Source organism: Sitophilus oryzae, unplaced genomic scaffold (assembly GCF_002938485.1).
Source record: "Sitophilus oryzae breed Bouriz unplaced genomic scaffold, Soryzae_2.0 scaffold_682_pilon_pilon, whole genome shotgun sequence".
Classification (NCBI taxonomy): domain Eukaryota; kingdom Metazoa; phylum Arthropoda; class Insecta; order Coleoptera; family Curculionidae; genus Sitophilus; species Sitophilus oryzae.
In genome coordinates this window covers 3,395,374-3,414,114 of record NW_022147287.1, presented here as the reverse complement: position 1 = coordinate 3,414,114, position 18,741 = coordinate 3,395,374, and the positions used below count along the sequence as shown (strand labels likewise).

General features: G+C 33.9%; 1 protein-coding gene across 1 annotated transcript in view; it reads left to right on the top strand.

Annotated features, from left to right (window-relative positions):
- LOC115887924 (FMRFamide receptor-like) overlaps positions 1 to 18,741 on the top strand; it is a 68,477-nt gene that overhangs the window by 32,338 nt on the left and 17,398 nt on the right. Inside the window, exons 2-3 of the mRNA XM_030907457.1 lie at positions 3,580 to 4,255; positions 9,991 to 10,707. Coding sequence (XP_030763317.1) covers positions 3,633 to 4,255; positions 9,991 to 10,707 — 1,340 coding nt within the window. The 5' untranslated portion in view covers positions 3,580 to 3,632. The remainder of the gene's footprint in view (positions 1 to 3,579; positions 4,256 to 9,990; positions 10,708 to 18,741) is intronic.

The window sequence follows — 18,741 nt, the reverse complement described above, 5'->3', positions numbered from 1 at the left end:
TGAAAAAATAAAAAAGTTATAGGAACGAGCCACTTTTGAGGCGCACCCGGTATAACATATTTGTTTATATTTTATTATTAATTATTTTAAAATATAATTTTATATTTTTGAACCATTATTTCGTGAAAAAAATATAAAAATTGTGGGAGTTATCATAGACGATTTGAAGTTGAACTTTAACCTTCAATAACTTGCAAACGAGTCGATTAAATGAAAATTCATATTAGACCTTTTTTGAAGACCGTTCAATTTTCTACAAGAATGTGTATTGATTTTTGAAAAACGCTGATTTCTTAGAACGCAGTATAATTTTAAAATCAAAAAGATTGTTTCCTCGTGTAAATATTAATGGAAAAAAATAATGGGGAAAATAATGGGAAAACAAATAATGGGGAAATAGAAACTTACGAAGATACCTCTTAATATTAATATTAAGTGCTCAAACTTTACTAGAATTTTCTTTCATCACCCTGAATAGTGATGTAAAGGGTAATATTACCGCGGTAATACTACCGGTAATTTTGGTAAGATTACGTAATATTACCGCAAGATAGTAACATTGGAAATATTGATTTTTTCCGTTCTACTATTCTTCATTTGCTCAGTTCTATTATAAGTATGTTGACTGTAGACATTTTAAATTTAATATCGTCAACAGCCGCAACCGAAAGAACTTTTAGTACTCATTGGTTTGTCCATTGGCCAAGAAACTTACTTATATTGCTCATAATTATAATTTACTAAATGGAGAAGAACATCCAAGGATGGTAGAAGCTGCTCAGAAAGAAACGGAAGAAGAAGAAGAAGCTATCGTTTTCCAAGTAATAGACTTGACTCAACTAACGAAAGAGATAGAAGAACCAGATAACAAGATTGAGGATGATTTACCATTATTCACTTTATTACGTACTATAACATAGGTTACTCTGACTAGTTTTTTTGTAATGTTTTTACAGTTTTGAAATAAAAAATGATATTATTTAAAATGCTGTGTATTTTATAAATTACCAATGTTATCGTAAATTACCGGTAATATTACCAATTTATAAATTACCGGTAATTTGACATTACTAATCCTGAACGATATTTTCACGGTAACTAAAAAGAAAAAAATATTTATTTTTGTTGGTGCACACTATTGTGGGTATACCGAGGCGTATACATAACCATACATAATATATGATGTATGTATCGTGCAAAATTATCAAATTTTTGTATTTATTATGCAAGTTATGTTCTTCATTGTAATAAAAATTTATGCAAAAGAAATCCATTTTATTTCCTTTAAATAGTTCAGTACAATTTTTTGATTGCATCTCTAGATAGTTTAATAAAGAACTTAATATACTAAACCATAGTATTTGGAATCTAGTACCTAAGTACTTAGTTTAAATACTTATCGTCAAATCATTTTTAGAGACACAAATTCTATAATTTTGGCTTGGATTGCTAACCGCGACCTAACACAATATGATAAAAAAAACAGCGTTATTGATGACTAGGGCACAGATGCGAAAGAACACCGAATTACGCGTTCAGGTTTCTGTGACCCTCAGAAAGAGTTCATAGACAATCCGCATCAATGTATAGTTTGGATTATTATTTGTTTGGGTGAAAATAATCTGCACCAATATGTTATCGAGGCATATAATCTCACAGTAATTTAATAGATTGCTCGTCATATTATATTAGTTCGTAGGAGATTAGGAAAAAAAAAGATATTTATAGTATAAAAAATTAATTTATTTAACAAAATTTAATTAAAGATGTGACAAAATAGTTACTTTTCTATTGGTTCTATCGACTTTTTTCGACTATATAAATCTTTATTTTTTGTAAACTTTAATGCATAAAATATTTTCAATCTAATAAATAATTTAATGATGTAAATAAGAGGAAATTTCTCACATGGGTGGTCAAATTCTATAGTTTTCATTATATCAAACAGCCTCTGAATGTTTTCTTCAGTGCAAAACTCATCAAAATTTAATATAAATAATTTTTCCAGCCTGTAAATAAAATGAACAAATTTTTCCACTTTCATGATCAAAGGCTTTTAAATGGGTAAATAATTTCGAGTTATCCAGAGATTCGGATTCTTTTGCAAATTTTAGACAAATATCACATTGATGTATTTGAAGACCCTTTTTAATGATGTAGTCAAACATAATTAAAGGCATTTTGAGTTGAAAACATTTCTCAGAGGCTGTTTGATATAATGAAAACTATAAAATTTGACCACCCATGTGAGAAATTTCCTCTTATTTACATCATTAAATGATTTATTAGATTGAAAATATTTGATGTATTAAAGTTTACAAATAAAGATTTATATAGTCGAAAAAAGTCCGATAGAACCAATAGAAAGGTAACTATTTTGTCACATTTTTAATTAAATTTTGTTAAATAAATTAATTTTTATACTATAAATATCTTTTTTTTCCTTATAAATAAACACATTTGTATTCCATTTTAAATAAGATATACAAATTACCAAAACTTAGAAATAACAGTTCAAAAAGTTCAACAAAAATCCTACACCCGTTTTTAAAAAGAAACATATAACCACGCACTATGTCATTCCAGCAAGCGAATACGACACAGCATAGGTTTCCGGACTAAACGACTGGTGTATTTACACCACTCAATAGGCGTGTGGGGTTTGCCGAGCGGTTTCCGATGCAGTCGCTTTCTTTCGCATCTGTTATAGGTAATTTGTGACTAGGGAATGAAGATCGCTGTCATTTTATATGTTAAATTATATGGAAAATTTCATCGTTCGTAATGTCCAAGCCAACTGGACGCCGTTTTTTTTCGATCATACGGTAGATCTATTTTGTTCATTTTTCTGGAGTCCACTTTTTTAACGGTTTCGCAGATATTCGCGGTTTTATATTTCATGTAGCATTTTCCATAGTAAATTTTTATCCAAGCCACCCAATGATTTTTCTCTCGTATTTTACCGTTGAAAGGGCCATATGAAATATCACTGTTTGCATCTGCGAAATCATTAAAACTATTGAAATACTTTAAATACAGAAAATGTTCATTTTTTAACTCTCAATTTAATAAAAAATAATATACAGGGTGTTTTTAAAATTATTTTATATTTTAGAAAGTTTGGCGCTGAATTTTGAACATCCTGTATGATTTATACGATTACCATATTTATAGCAAAGTAAGTACAGACCATCGAAAGTAAATGTCTAATATAATTTTGATTTCAAGACAGTTCTTGTATTTTTAATAATTTTTTTAAAAAAGGCCGAAAAAAAATATTTTTTATTTATTTTTTAATATTTCTGAAATTATCGAAATATATTTACTCATATTTTAGGAGTATGTAAATTGATCTCAAAGAAAGCCAAAAATGCAATAATATACAGGGTGTTTCATTTAAAAAAAAACATCCCGATCCACTCACCCTTTTTTGAGCCACCCTAGAGGCGTTAAATTTTTTTCCTGAAACACATCCCCGTACATACGTATAGGTTTGCATTTAAACAAAATTCTCATTTTTTTTATTCTACTCAACGCACTTTTGCCGGACCCTGTATAATCTTCTTGTTTTTGTTTCAGATAAAATGACAACTATCAAATAGCAGAATAAAAACTCCACACAAAACCAATGTATGATGCCCATGAATAGTCCCAAAGACAACCATTCCCACAACACCTCTTCATCAACCATTTTAATCATAAAACAAATCTTGTCAAAGCAAACAGCTCATAACATCACAGAAGATCTCATCAACAAAGTTCTGTACTTTGTTGACAACTCCATCAACATGTCCTCCAGCATCACGTCGTCTGATTATGAAATTTCCACCACGATGTCGTCATTATCACCGAAAAATGACAGTAGTGACAGTGTGAGTGAATCGTGGTTTTGTGGAAGTACTCTCCAATCGTGGGCCACAGTGTACGCTAAAGTGTATCACTGTCATTGCGCTATTGCAGTGTGTCTGTTTGGAATTATCACAAACTCCTTCAATATCATAGTGTTGACAAGGAAAGATATGGCGTCTGCTCCGATTAACAGGATTTTAACTGCTCTGGCATGGGCAGACATGCTTCTCATGATGGAGTACATCCCGTTTGTGTACTACTACAATGTGCTAACTGAAGAGAACAAGGAATTTCCGTTTTATGGAGCCGTTTTTATTATGATACATAACCATTTCTCTCAGATAATGCACACTACCTCCATATGTTTGACTTTGGCGTTGGCAATTTGGAGATATCTAGCTATTGGGTAAGTTTAATCTTAGCATACTATAAGAAAACTAGTAGATTTTTAGTGAACTATCTAGTCAACATGTTTATTTATTGTCATTGATGACATGTATTGATTTGTATTGTATTCTAAATACCGTATGATCGAAAGAAAATGGCGTCCAGTTGGCTGGAAATGACGATCGATGACATTTCCCATATAAAATGACTGCGATCTTCATTTCATAGCCGTCGCTGGCGCCGTTTTTTTTCGATCATACGGTACCTTGAGAGCGGTTGTTTTTAGCATTTTTTTTTACTAAGAGATTATTTTTTTACTCAGTAGTTTTCTACGGATACAGACGAAAAGTTATTACTTTTCAATACAGTTAAAATCCTAGATCATAATATACACTTACGTGGATAAGTAAATCACTATGGAAACTGCCGCAAACATATCAACGATATATTTATCTTCTTTTTTTGTTGCACACGCAGTGCTTCTACTCTATCTATCCTTGTCGAGGACCTATCGTCCACGCGCCAAATTTGAACATTAATTTAAAAATTAAAAATTTTAAAATGCATATATTTGAACAATAAATTGAATGTTTCTTCATCTTTCTTCTTTTTTCTCAGCCTGGTTCCATCCAGTGTTGGATATAGGCCTCTTCTAGGTTTATCTGACGTCATCGACTCATCTCTTTTTTGGTCGGCCCACATTTCTTGTTGTTCCCCTAGGTCTCCATAGGATGACTTTTTGGGGCCATCGGTCTGGATCCTGTCTTGGCACATGCCCTATCCGTTGCCACTTCAGACATGCCACTCTTTTAACAACATCTATTAATTTTGTTTTTTGACGTATGTGGGCGTTTCGTATTTTTTCCCTAATGGTGACTCCCAACATGATTCTTTCCATGGCCCTTTGTGCTACTCGTAGTTGTTCTGCTGTTTTTCGGGTAATTGCCATAGTCTCTAAGCCATACGTAAGCACAGGCAGAATGCAGCTGTTTTGCACCTATTTATCCTTGAAAATATCGCTCATATTTCCAAATGCTACCCATGCCAAATGGATCCTGCGTATCTCCGTATTTTGGTTCTCTTTACCCAGCTTGATTTTATGACCTAAATATATATAATGGTCTACGTTTTCAATAATAACGTTGTCTATGGGAATGTTATGGATATTGTTGCTCATTATCTTGGTCTTTTTCAAGTTTATTTTAAGGCCAGTTTTCTGGGATTGGTCATTTAGCTCCTTTAGCATGGTGTTCAGTTCTTGAATGTCGGTGCTCAGCAATATCGATACAATATCGTCTGCAAACCTAAGATGGCTACGAGGAGCTAATTAAATGTGTTTACTGTCACGAAAATTAAATTATCTAAAAAATACATTTAGCCACTCCGTACGAATATCAATATACTTAGGAAATCTAACCAGAAAGTATGCCATGTGGTTTAATAAAAATAAAGGAACAACTGAATACTTTACTTGTCCAAGAAAAGATAATTCGGGGACCTTTATATCAGAACTTCCACACACCAAACACTTTCTTGTCATTTTTACGAGTATTTAGAAAGTTCAATAAAAAAAATAGAAATATAATTGCACAAACTTAAAATTAACTTCTTAATGAACACCCTTGCATCCTTGGCTATATAAAAGTGGTCGATAAATGAGTAATTAATACAATTTTTAAAATAAAAAACTGGAAATAAGATTATGGCAATATGACGACAATGAAAAGTTGGTTTCCATAACAATGTATAATTTGTACTTTCTAAATAGTATAAAATTGTGATTATTTTGGAAATACGTGCAACTTTTAATGCGCATGGGCACAAAGTAAGGTCCTCAGAAAAGGCAAACCTACTGAACTTTTCATAAGTGCAATAAAGAAGGTTTGAAAATGGCATGTCGTGATGTTGGGACATGTTTTTTAATACTAAACTTATGGCGTTGATTTATCCACGTAAGTATACATAATCTAGGGTTAAAATTATGTAGGTGGCGCCCCGTACATGTAGGATATTTGTAGGAGATACCCAGACACGAATTTTCATCTAAATATTGACTTTTATTATTTATAATAATTATAAGTATTAAATATTTAAATAATTTTTGATGCAAACTGTAAGATAACATTTAAATAGCTTAATTAGAAGCTTAAACCTTGCTTTATATGTTCATTAAAATAATAAGTTTGCTGTGCCAGCAAAACATTATTAGGTAGATGAATACAAAAAGCATGCAAATACGTCTACTAAATTGAAAATGTTTTTTGGTAGATAATTAAAAATATTTTATGCATGGTAAATATTTAGAATATTCGTGTTAAAATTATATAAACATAAAATTTTACTAAATATTAAATTTTATTAAATAACAAAAATACGAATTTCAATATACCTATTGCAAATTTGACACAGTATGTCCCTGGATTGTATTTACAAGAAGAAAAACTTGTTTTTATTGACATTTTGAGAAAAATGCATTCTTCATAAAAATTTTTGCTTGTTCTAAAATGATTAATCCCGTTTATACTTTTCCAAATATCTATACCGTTTTAGAGAAAATTCAAAAAAAAACATAAAAATGTAGTTTTAGATTTTTTTCCCAAACAAAAATAGTTATTTATGGGTTAACAATTAGTCACGATAGGAAATAAAGAGAAACAAGCCGAGAGGGCTAATTTTCTCAAGTGACTTATGTATATGTTATAACACGCGAGTATGTTATAACGCGAGTGCCATACAAAATTTTATCCAAAGTCGTAAAAGAAGAATGGATTATATCTGATCCATATAATAAGATCTGATTATTATTTAAACAATGAACGAAATGTTAGATGTTAGTGTCTTATTAATGAAGTTTTATAAATTTAATAGAATTGTACTTTTATATGAATCACTCGTATACTAATAAGAATAAGTAAAATTTTTGTGTGTAATTATTCACCTCCATACAGAGTTCTAAAACCAACAGCTTATACATTTCTAGTTTGCACCACAAACAAGCGTCTCTAGCAAACTCCTATTTAGAAAGAATATGATGAAACACTGCATAATTTGAAAGGGTACGATGCTGAAAAATTACTTTTTTAGCCTATAACATATAAAAATAATTTTATTAGTATTAGTAATTTTATAGTATTAAATCCCATAAAACCGTTTCTGCATGAATATAACGTTTTTATTGCATTATTATCAGATGTTTTTTCATATAATAAACTATTAAATAAATATTGCATCGTGTCTCGGTCTCGGTCTCGGTGTCGGTCTCGGTCTCGGTGTCGGTCTCGGTCTCGGCCGAGACTAAAAATCCAGATTCGGTCGGATCTTAGAGGTAACAATAAGTAAAGTTCTTACGTGTAACAATTAATTTGATTTAAAGGATATGAAGAATATGTTTGACAAAGTGTAGTTTTAAAGAGTGATTTGAAGAATTTGGAGAAGAAATTTTAGTTAACAAATTTTGTTTTAAAGAAGTTGACGAATTGTTTATTTTCAACACATTTATTAAGATTAAAACTAATGCAGTTGGCTCTGATGACTTAAATATAAAATTAATAAGACTGTGCTGCCCACATGTCATTCCATATATTACCCATATAATAAACTTTTGTCTCATAAACAGTGTATTTCCCACCACGTGGAGGGGCGCTCTTGTGCATGTATTACCAAAGAAACCTAGTCCTACTGAATATAAAGATCTTAGAGCAATAAGTATACTGCCTACTCTCTCAAAAATTCTAGAACGCGCAATGGAGTTACAGCTTAAGGAATATTTGGACCGGAAAACCCTGCTTCCAAAATTTCAATCAGGCTTTAGGAAAAATTATAGCTGTACAACAGCGCTCCTCAGTGTAGTGGATGATATTGTAAAACAGACTGATATTGGTAATTGTACAGTTTTAATATTATTAGATTTGAGTAGGGCATTCGACACAATAAATCATGATTTATTATTGTCTATCCTTAAGTACATTGGTATGTCAGATAAAGCTAATGATCTCATTGAAAACTTTTTAAAAAATCGTACTCGGCAAGTTGTGCTGGATAACAATCTTAAGTCAAATGTCTTAAGTCTAAAATTCGGTGTTCCTCAGGGTTCGATATTGGGCCCACTTCTTTTTAATATATATTCAGCAAATCTTATAACTAGTTGTCAATATTGTAAAGTACACTGTTATGCTGATGATACACAATTATATTATAGTTTCCCATTTGAAAAATTAGACGTTGCCTCTGCATTGGTTAATAAAGAACTCGAAGAATTTACAAACAGGGCAAATGGACACGGTCTTATTATAAATCCAAATAAATCAAATATTATCTTTTTTGGCCCTAAAAACAAATTGTCCCTTTTAAAAGAATACATGAAAATATCTATTAATAAAAATGTAATACCAGTAAGTTACGAAGCAAAAAATTTAGGTGTAATAATGGATTCTCAACTACGTTTTGAAAGACACATTACTGTTTTGATTCAGTGATCGTATGCTGCTATAAAAGTTATATATGGGGTTAGGGATCTTTTAACTATTGCTGTTAAATCTATGTTGTGTGAGGCACTCGTACTGTCAAATTTTAATTACGCTAGTTGCGTATATGGTCCCTTTTTAACAACCAATTCTAAAAGAAAAATCCAGAAAATCCAGAACTAATGCTTACGCCTCATCTACGGCATTCGAAAATTCCAAAGAATTTCGCATAAATTAAAAGAAACATCGTGGCTAAATATGGAAAACAGACGTACTCTTCAGTCACTGTGTTTTTTTCATAAACTTCTAATTTTTAAATGTCCTCCGTACTTGTATGAGAAATTAACTTTCCGGACTGATGTTCACAATATAAATATAAGGTGTAGAGGTCGGCTCACACATCCTCAGTTTAAAACAGAACTATTTAAACGTGGCTTTACTTATCAAATTTGTAAATTATACAACAGTGTCCCAGATGATACAAAATTATTAAGTATATCAAAATTTAAATTAAAATGCTGGAATAAACTATATCAGATTCAATGTACCTGAGAGGTGAGGAGGCCGCACGTTTGGATAACCATTGGGATGCTATTTGGATTTTTGTAATATGTTTTTTTTGTTTCACCATGTCAGCTTGTTAGGTTCATCATGTTGGGTTGTGCAGTGTAATACTACTACATATATTGAATATATTCTTGTTTTTAATATCTGGTTGGGTTAAGTGGAAGAGCAGCTCACCGGACGCTGTTCGGTAAGAGCTGAACTTCGCCGTTGTTCTACTTTTAATAATTAATATCGTTAAAAATTGTATTTTTGTTTACTTAGAACAATAAAGTCATTATTATTATTATTATTATTATTAAATGTTAAGCGATAAATTAAAAAAATATATTTTTTTACGCTTAAAAAATAGTTTTTTACGAGTAGCAAATAATTTTACGTGTAACAATTAGATTTTACAAATAAAAAAAAGTTTTTAGTATGTAACATATAGTTTTTTACGTGTAACAAATAGTTTTTTACACGTAATAATTTTATTCACTTTCACAAAATTTGTATTAAAATATCAAAATATTTTTGATAAACACATGGACTGCTCACAAATGTACGTCGCGTCACTACGTATTTCTAAGCCGTTACCACTTTTCATTACCACTAGCTCGTGTGTCACGGCCTTGAATTTTTCATCCCAGCACGCGTAGAGAAGTTTCATTTCAAAAATATTTAATTACTCTAAACTAACGAAAATTATTTAATATTATTTTTTAGTTTATTTTTTCTTTTTCAGACACATGGAGAAGAACCACATCCTCTGCTCACACAAGCGCTGCACCCGCGCAATCATAGCCTGCTTCATTCTGCCTGTATTCCTCTGCCTGCCCCAATATCCAACCCTACAAATAAAAAGCATCGTCATCACAGAAGACGGCATAGACTACACCCTATACCACGTCCAACTGAGCGACTTAGTAGCCCCGGCCAAGAACATTACCGACGCAAACCAGGACCAAACGCTTCTGAAAGTAAATTTCTGGTATTTCGCAATCTTTCTAAAACTTCTCCCTTGTCTCATCCTGATCGTTATAAGTTTGTGGCTGATAAGAGCTGTGATTAAAGCCAAAAAAGGCAGGCAAGTCCTGAAAAGCCAAGATAACAATTTCCTAATAACGCCTCAAAGAGATCATGGAAAGAAATCGACTAAGTATGAAAGACGGGCTGATAGAACAACAAAAATGCTCGTGGCAATCCTAGTTCTTTTCTCGTTAGTTGAGATGCCACAAGGATTGTTTGCCCTGGTCATAGGGCTGAAGGGCAAAGGGTTGTTCATGAATTGTTACCAGCACTACGGTGAAATCATGGATATTATGGCTTTGATGAGTGGGTCAATTAATTTTCTACTGTACTGCTGTATGAACAGGATGTTCAGGATAACGTTTGGGCAGTTGTTCAGGAATAAAATTTTGAGTAGATGGGTACAGCCGGGAGTTTCAGATACACCAACTGTGTAAGTATATATAGAAATACTTGAAATACATCTGGTATAACAATAAGATGATTCATTTTTTTGTAAGAGTATACCCTAATTCATTACCTGTTATTAATATTCATCAGTTCAATACAAATAAATATATGTGTATCACGTACACTAATATTATGAAAAAATAATATATTGATTTTATCTTTTTAATATACCTATTATATATTTATTATATAATATGTTATATTACACAGTATGTCCCCGGATTATCTTTATATGAGGAAAACCTTTTTTTATTGACATTTTGAGAAAAATGCATTCTAGGAAAAATTTTGCTTCTTTTAAAATGGTTAATCTTGTTTACACTCTTTCAAATTTCCATACCGTTTTAGGAAATGGAAAATGCGTTTTTATGGTAGTATAATTTCATTTTTATTCTTTGACAAATAGCGGTAGGGTGTTAAGTTTTTCCGATATACAGGGTGAGTCTTAAATAAATGCAAATATTTTTAGGGGGAGTATATTTTGACCCCAGAATCACGATTATAAGGAATCTTTTGCGACAATCTTTTTTTAATTTAGAATTTTTTAGTTAAAAAACATTATTTCTTGATAATATGGCAACATAGGTAGTAGATTAAATTTACAAGAAAAATCCAGAATAAATCCAGTGGTTCCCAAAAATTTAGCAAACATTTTTTTTTCGGGAAATTTTCAAAGTAAATTAACTCGGCTATTTTGAATTTATTTGAAAAACGGCAAAGAGAAAATATGTTTCTTTTATAGAGATCTACCGGCCCTAAAAATATTTGCACTTATTTATGACTCACCCCGTATAAATAATATAATAGTGGCTCCCAAAATAAAACAAGTACACATAGCATACTTTTAATAATTCTTTTGTTTCTTTTAAATATTCCAGTAAATAGTGAAAATAAATATAGAGTGTTATATATTTTTGAGAAGCTCATATGATTTATAAATATACAGTTCTATTTAAGAAAACATAACTTTAGTTCATATCTTTAAAACTATTTTTTTTGTAGAAAAAACAGACTACGCCACTGTATTCTACGTATAAAGTTCTTGAACAAACATGTTTATCTTGTCGATACCTTTCGCAATAACAGAGATACATCTGCAAATTGGAAAATTACAAAAAAGACCCTGTAGCTCAGAAACCAAGAGGGCTATAAAAATTTTTTTAACAGCATTTTTCATTTGACAAAAAAAATAGACTGCTTTGTGAGAACTGCATCCTTCTATCTTCACTGATAACGAAGATACCGTATGATTTCAACTTAAATGGGACACCCTCTATTTGTGATGTTGTAAGAGTAAGAGGGGGGGTGTTAATCACTGCGACCTTAAAGATGGGTGATGTGTGATTAATTTGTGATGTTAGTCATCAGTGCAAACCGATTATAAAAAAAAACTTACAGAAGAACATTACACACAAAATGTTTTTCGAACTGCATGTAGAGTTCAAAATGTATGAAGTATTATAAAACAGAAATAGTAAAGCAATAATAATGAGTATTAATCAATTACATATAACTTTTTTATCAACACAACACTTTATTTTACAGTTCAACATAAAATAATAGCTATTTTTTATACAAGACGATAAAATGGTATTTTATCGTCTTATCGGTTTATTTATTTAATTATTTACGATAATGTAATTTTATTGTCGTGTATAAAACAATATACGTTTTTAGAAATATTCAGAAATTATTATTTCAAGGAATTTATTACGAGTAGAAAAAATATTGTGCTGGGTTGGCGTTGGTTTCTATGTAATTTAACAAATAAATAAAGCTGTCTCTTTAGTTGTCAGTTTTGAGTCAATATTTTTTAATTCTCTTTCGTGTCGATTGCTGATTGAATTGGAGCCAGAAATGGCTCAAAACGAAATAAGAAAAATTACCAACAGATATTCAGGCTGAGGCGACAAACGTCATATCCAAACTACTTCCATTTAAATCCCGAAAAACTGATGAAAAGGAATACAAAAATTTTCAAAAATGGAAACAATTAAAAAACGAGAAGAAATAAAGTGTTTAACTTATCCTCGCTGTTGAAGTATCATTTAATCTACCCTTGCGGTTAAAGTACTATTCTATCTACTATTTTTGATAGATATAAGGCAATTGTAACAGTTGCTATGGAAAAAAATAATAACTTTTAGCAAGTTCCACCCCAAAAAAACTCTAAGAAGTATTTACCTGCAAAAAGTTTCACATAACCGATATTTTTAAATATTCTGCATCCGAGTATTTCAAACTATTGCAAAACTTTTCATGCCGAACCGGCATTTCAAAGTTATTTTCTCGTCAAGCACGTAAAATACTTGATTAATTTGAATATGTCTGAATAAATTAAGCCGAATGTCTGAAATTTATTCGCCATTCATTGAAAACGAAGTTTTAAAACTGAATGGACCAGTTTCTGTGTTGAGGATTTCGCTGTTTGATTTTCTCTATTTTACAGCAGTTTCTGCAGTTATGGATGGAGGTAATTAGATTTTACAGTGGCCACAATTAATAAGGATTTTCAATTTAATTTCATTAAAGCACATTTTTCAATTTTAGACCTTCTAAACGAGTTTTTTTTTATCGTCAAGTTATTTTATTCTTTTTTCTTTCTCGTTTGCAGAAAACTACTTAAGAGTTCATTTCACTAGTCCGAAAAAAGTAGCAAAATAAGCGTTTGGCATTTAACGTTTTATGTAATAGTGTCTAGGTATTTTTACCACAAATGAAGAAGGAAATTAAAGATAAAGGATTATACTATATCCGTATTGTAGTCCATTTTTATTCAACTTCTTTATTTTTAAGATTTTGATGGTCAAACTTCAACAAAATATTCCTTATGTTTGGACTAAATTTTCTCGAAAATAAAGACATAGTTTAAAATTCTGTTACAATACGGAAATACACACACCGGAAAAGTCTAGGGATATTACAATTTTATCCCGCCATCGTCAGTAATTTTATTATTTGCATTTCTGATATAATAAAATTAAAATAAACAAATAGTTTACAGGACGTATTGGAAATAAAAATGCGAAATTTACCGAATTTTTCAAATTTACATTGAACTCATAAAAATACACACATTTTTTTTTATTCTAAACTGTGAATAAAAAAAAATAAAACCATTTTTACTTAATAAAGGGTATAGCCTCCTCTACTGTTTATTACAGCCCTACATCATCTCTCCATGCTCCTGATCAGGTTGTCGATCTCTTCTTGAGGTACAGCCTGCCACGCTGCATTCACGGCCCTGGTTCGGGCCGTGAATGCACCGTGCCGTGTTCCCTACGAGTTTCACGAGGCATACCCATTCTCAAAATATTTCTTTGGACCGCGTCCCATACGTGCTCGATGGGGTTGAGGTCAGAAGATTGTGCCGGCCAGGGTAAGATGTTTAATTGATGAGCATTGATAAACTCACTTACCACTCTGGCTGTATGAGGCCGTGCATTGTCATGCATGAGAATGAAGTTTCTCCCAAAATCATTGGCATATGGTAACACGACAGGCTCAACAACTAAATCACGATATGTGATTCCTTTTAGAAACCTTTCAAGAAAAACGAGATCGGTTTTTCGGCCTAACTGGACTCCTCGTCAGACCATAACTGTTCCACCTTGATGAGGGTGCACTTCCTGAACATGATCCAACCGAATAAGATTTCCCGGTTCTCTCCATACCATAAGCCTTCTCGAATCCGGATGAATTCCAAAGCGTCACTCATCCGTGAAGAGAACATTGGCCCATTGTTCATTCTACCACTGAATATGATCTTGAGCCCACAAATATCGTACCTCTCGATTTCCTCTCGTTAAGGGTTGAGCTCTCCAGGTGCGTTTGCTTCTAAAGTTGACCTCTTTTAATCTATTGCGAACAGTGTCAGGACTAACGGTTACATTATGTGTTTCCTGGAGAATTAAACTAAGCTCTGGCGCTGTAAGAGTCGGTCGGCGTCGAGCATTTAATTGTAAAAAATGATCTTGCTGAGGGGTAGTAATGCGATGTCGCCCTGTGTGCCTTTCAGCAACATCACTACTTTCACGATAGCGTGCACTTCGTCTCTGTTAAGATGTCTACGCTCCATTAATGTCGTTTAATACTAAACAGAGTTATTTGAATGAATTCTGGCCAGTTATCATAAAAACATAGCCAGTACAGGTTAAATTTGCACATTGTTCTTTAATTGTTTAATTTGTTGTGTTTCATTCTTTGATTAGTGTTTCAATTTAATGCATACATCACGGAAAAAAACTTCCAAAGTAATCGCTTTAATTGAAAATGGACTTAAACAGAGAGCTGTAGCTCGGCAACTGCATATGACACGCGGAGCGGTTCGAAGAGTGTGTGAACGATATGAGGAGACTCGATCCTTTCGTAGGCGACCTGGAACTGGTGGAAAGAGATATTCAACGCATCGTGACCGCTTTATTGTGTCAACAATATTAAGAAATCGGCATCTTAATGCTATTCAGGTGCAACAACAGCTCTGTGAAACACGAGGAATGACCAAACTTACCCCAGCTCATCGTCAAACACGCCTGCCTTTTGCACGGAACATCTGAATTGGCCAATAGAAAAATGGTAACGTGTTTTATTCTCAGATGAGACCAGGATATGCCTCTATGGTAGCGACCGAAGAAGAAAAGTGTTCCAGAGGCCAGGTGAGCGATTCGCAGAATGCTGCATCGAGGAGCGGATTGCTTATGGAGGTGGTTTCTGCATGATCTGGGGTACAATTTCTATGACTGCGCGAACCGACCCAGTTTTTATCCGTTGGGACGACCGTCGGCACGGGAGAGGAGGTTTAACTGGTACTAGGTATACTGAGGAGATTTTAGCAGTTCATGTGGTACCTTACGTCGACAACATTGGAAGCGAATTGATTTTTATGAATGACAATGCGAGAGCACAGACACCGGTTTTCGGGTTATGGAATGGCCAGCATGCAGTCTAGACTTAAACACTATAGAACATTTATGGGATGAGCTAAAACGAAGGATTCGTACTAGAAGAAGAGCCCCAACCTCTATCCCAGAGCTCATTGTTGCAGTATAAGAAGAGTGGCTTAACATACCGCAAGCAACAATATCAAACTTGATTGAATCTATGCCAAACTGTATGATGTTGTAAGAGCAAGAGGGGGTCATACCTATTATTGAAAACTTATTTTAGTTAATTGTCAGTCAATAAATAAATAAATAATGGCATACATCTTAGTAATAAAAAAACGATAATTTGTTTCATGCATTAATTTAATAATTTTAATCCAAAGAAAACGAAATACAAATTAATATCTCTAAACTCCTTTCAAAGAGTATAAAATTGTCTTTCAAACAGTAAATATTTTTTCTTAATCTGACAAATATATTCTAAAAAATATATAGTTAACTTCAAAAGTTTGCCTTGGGCCGATTTCTATGCACGCAAGTGTATATTTCCTTCGGACAACACCCGTTTTACCCGACCCCTGAGAGCGATCCGAACAGTACAGCGTAATAGATTCGTATAATCAACCGAGGCGAATAATGCGCGCCACCCTGTATAATATTCTATAAAAAAATATTGTATAATTTTAAACGTGATCTAAAAATTTTAGAAAACAACGTGGCACATATAAACATATTTCATGTCTGTCAATTTAAAAACTTAAATTTTCTTGGCTGATATCCACTAGAAGAGAAGTTTTTAAAATCGATATAAATAAAACTATTTCGAATATTTTTATTTTATTTTTATTATACAGGGTGTTTCTCAAAAGAGATTCAGCTCTATAACTTTTTTACCTTTTCAGATAAAAAAACGAGAATGGGTACATCAGTATATGACATAAATTAGGATTAATTGACGTATTCGTTTGTTTTTGATCACTTCCTGTTTCACCGGATATATATAACTAAATTGAATACATCAATCAATACTAATTAAGAAAAAAATAGAAAAATACTATAGATAAAATTAATTTTAAAAAAATTAGGTTTGGAACTCTACCCTCTTTTTAAATTGACAGCTCACATCACGCACGGTTATATCGTATGTTCCAAAAAAACCGCGTCCAGTTGGCTTGGAAATGACGATCGGTGACATTTCCCATATAATTTTACATATAAAATAACAGCGATCTTCATTTCATAGCCATCGCTGCCACCGTTTTTATTCGATCATACGGAGGCTTAATTATAATAGTTGATGTTTACTGCAAATCAGAGACATACTAGAGATTATAGAGTTGTGGCGCTCCCCCGTTTTAGAGAAAGCTCACGGACGCCGAGTTGCCTTGTTTCGGTTCCTCGGGCGCCACCCCCAATGTTTTAAGTGTTTGAGAGACCACTAGTGCCAATACGGGTAGCTTTTATACAGTGGAGATACCAGGGAGTGATGAGATGAAACGAAAATAAAACACACAATTAACTATAACGTAACACTAGGTTTTTATTTAACTAATTAATTATGTACAAAAATAATCCAGGAAGGTTCACGCCCTCGAATCGTAACAATAAAATGTATATTTAAAGACCTGTAAAGTAAAATTTACAATAACAACCATGTACCTCTAGAGTTTTTATCGATTATTCCCTATATGTAACTCTCTGACTGATTCTATCCCGTAAATTCAAAACGCGTTCCCGCATTGACGTTGTATTAAATAAAACGACGCGAGTTCCTGATCTGCGTCGAATCTAGCGGCGTCCTAATGAACACAGACACGTAAGTACCGGAGCAACACACTCTACTACGACGCGACTCTCTAAACGGCGGCGACGTCGTTACAGGCGTCCCGATGGTCACAGCTAAATATTTCTCGGAACGGCGTCCGTTTTGACAACGAAACACGGACCTCGGATCGGCGTCGAAGTTAAAAGCGTTCCGGGATACACAAACGCGAGTCCTAGATCGATCGCGAAATTAACAGCGTCCTGTGGGACACAAACGCGAGCTCTGGATCGATCGCGAAGTTAACAGCGTCCCGTGGGATACACAAACGCGAGCCCTGGATCGATCGCGAAGTTAACAGCGTCCCGTGGGATACACAAACGCGAGTCCTGGGTCGATCGCGAAGTTAACAGCGTCCTGTGGGATACGCAAACACGAGTCCTGGATCGATCGCGAAGTTAACAGCGTCCCGAGGGATACACAAACGCGAGCCCTGGATCGACGGAGACGTTAGCGACGTCTCGGCGAGTTGTACGTCGTTTGGATAAGCAAAGCCCGCACACACACCGCCCGGTCAGGACAACCTCGGGATTTCGGCGAGATCCCGTCCAGCGTCACTGATGCAGGGTGCCGTCCGGACGACACACCTAGAAAAATACGGGAACTACAAAACCAGCCTCGGGATTTGGGCGAAGTCTTGTTTTAGCTCCGTGAACATTCGCGACCCATGCGTTTACTGATCTACCCCGACTGTCCCTAAAGAAGATGAATTAATTATTAGCCCGTAATTAGCTTTCGCCGAGAGGCACACTGAACCGGAGCAGATGTCAGACAACCTTTAAAAGAAAAGGACATCATTCCTGGCGACCTGACCGTAGCACAGCGTAGTCCCTTTTTGCCTGCTCGGCAATCCTGGCAATTTTAATATGAATGAAGAAAACTACGAATTCTCGTCTCATCAACCGAAGGATACGTCAGACCGGAGCAGATGTCAGACAACCTTTAAAAGAAAAGGACATCATTCCTGGCGACCTGCCCGTAGCACAACGTAGTCCCTCCTTGCCTGGTCGGCAATGGTTGTTCTCCCGCGCTTTTAATATCGTAACAATCCCGTCAACTAACTCCCTTATCCCTATAACGCGTCCAGGTAGTCGAGTAAACGCTTAATAACAATAAAAATAATACGACCTACCGTCGATCACTTTGGCGGTGGGTGCTTACCTTATACAGTGCGGCGACAGGCGGCTGGCAGCAGGACACTTGGCAGGGCACTCCGGACTCGAACCTCACTGTTTCGCGTGCGACCACAAACTGTCTATCTGGAGCTGCTGCAGCCAAGGTAGTCGACTGACGCTCCCCTCCACTCGGCCTA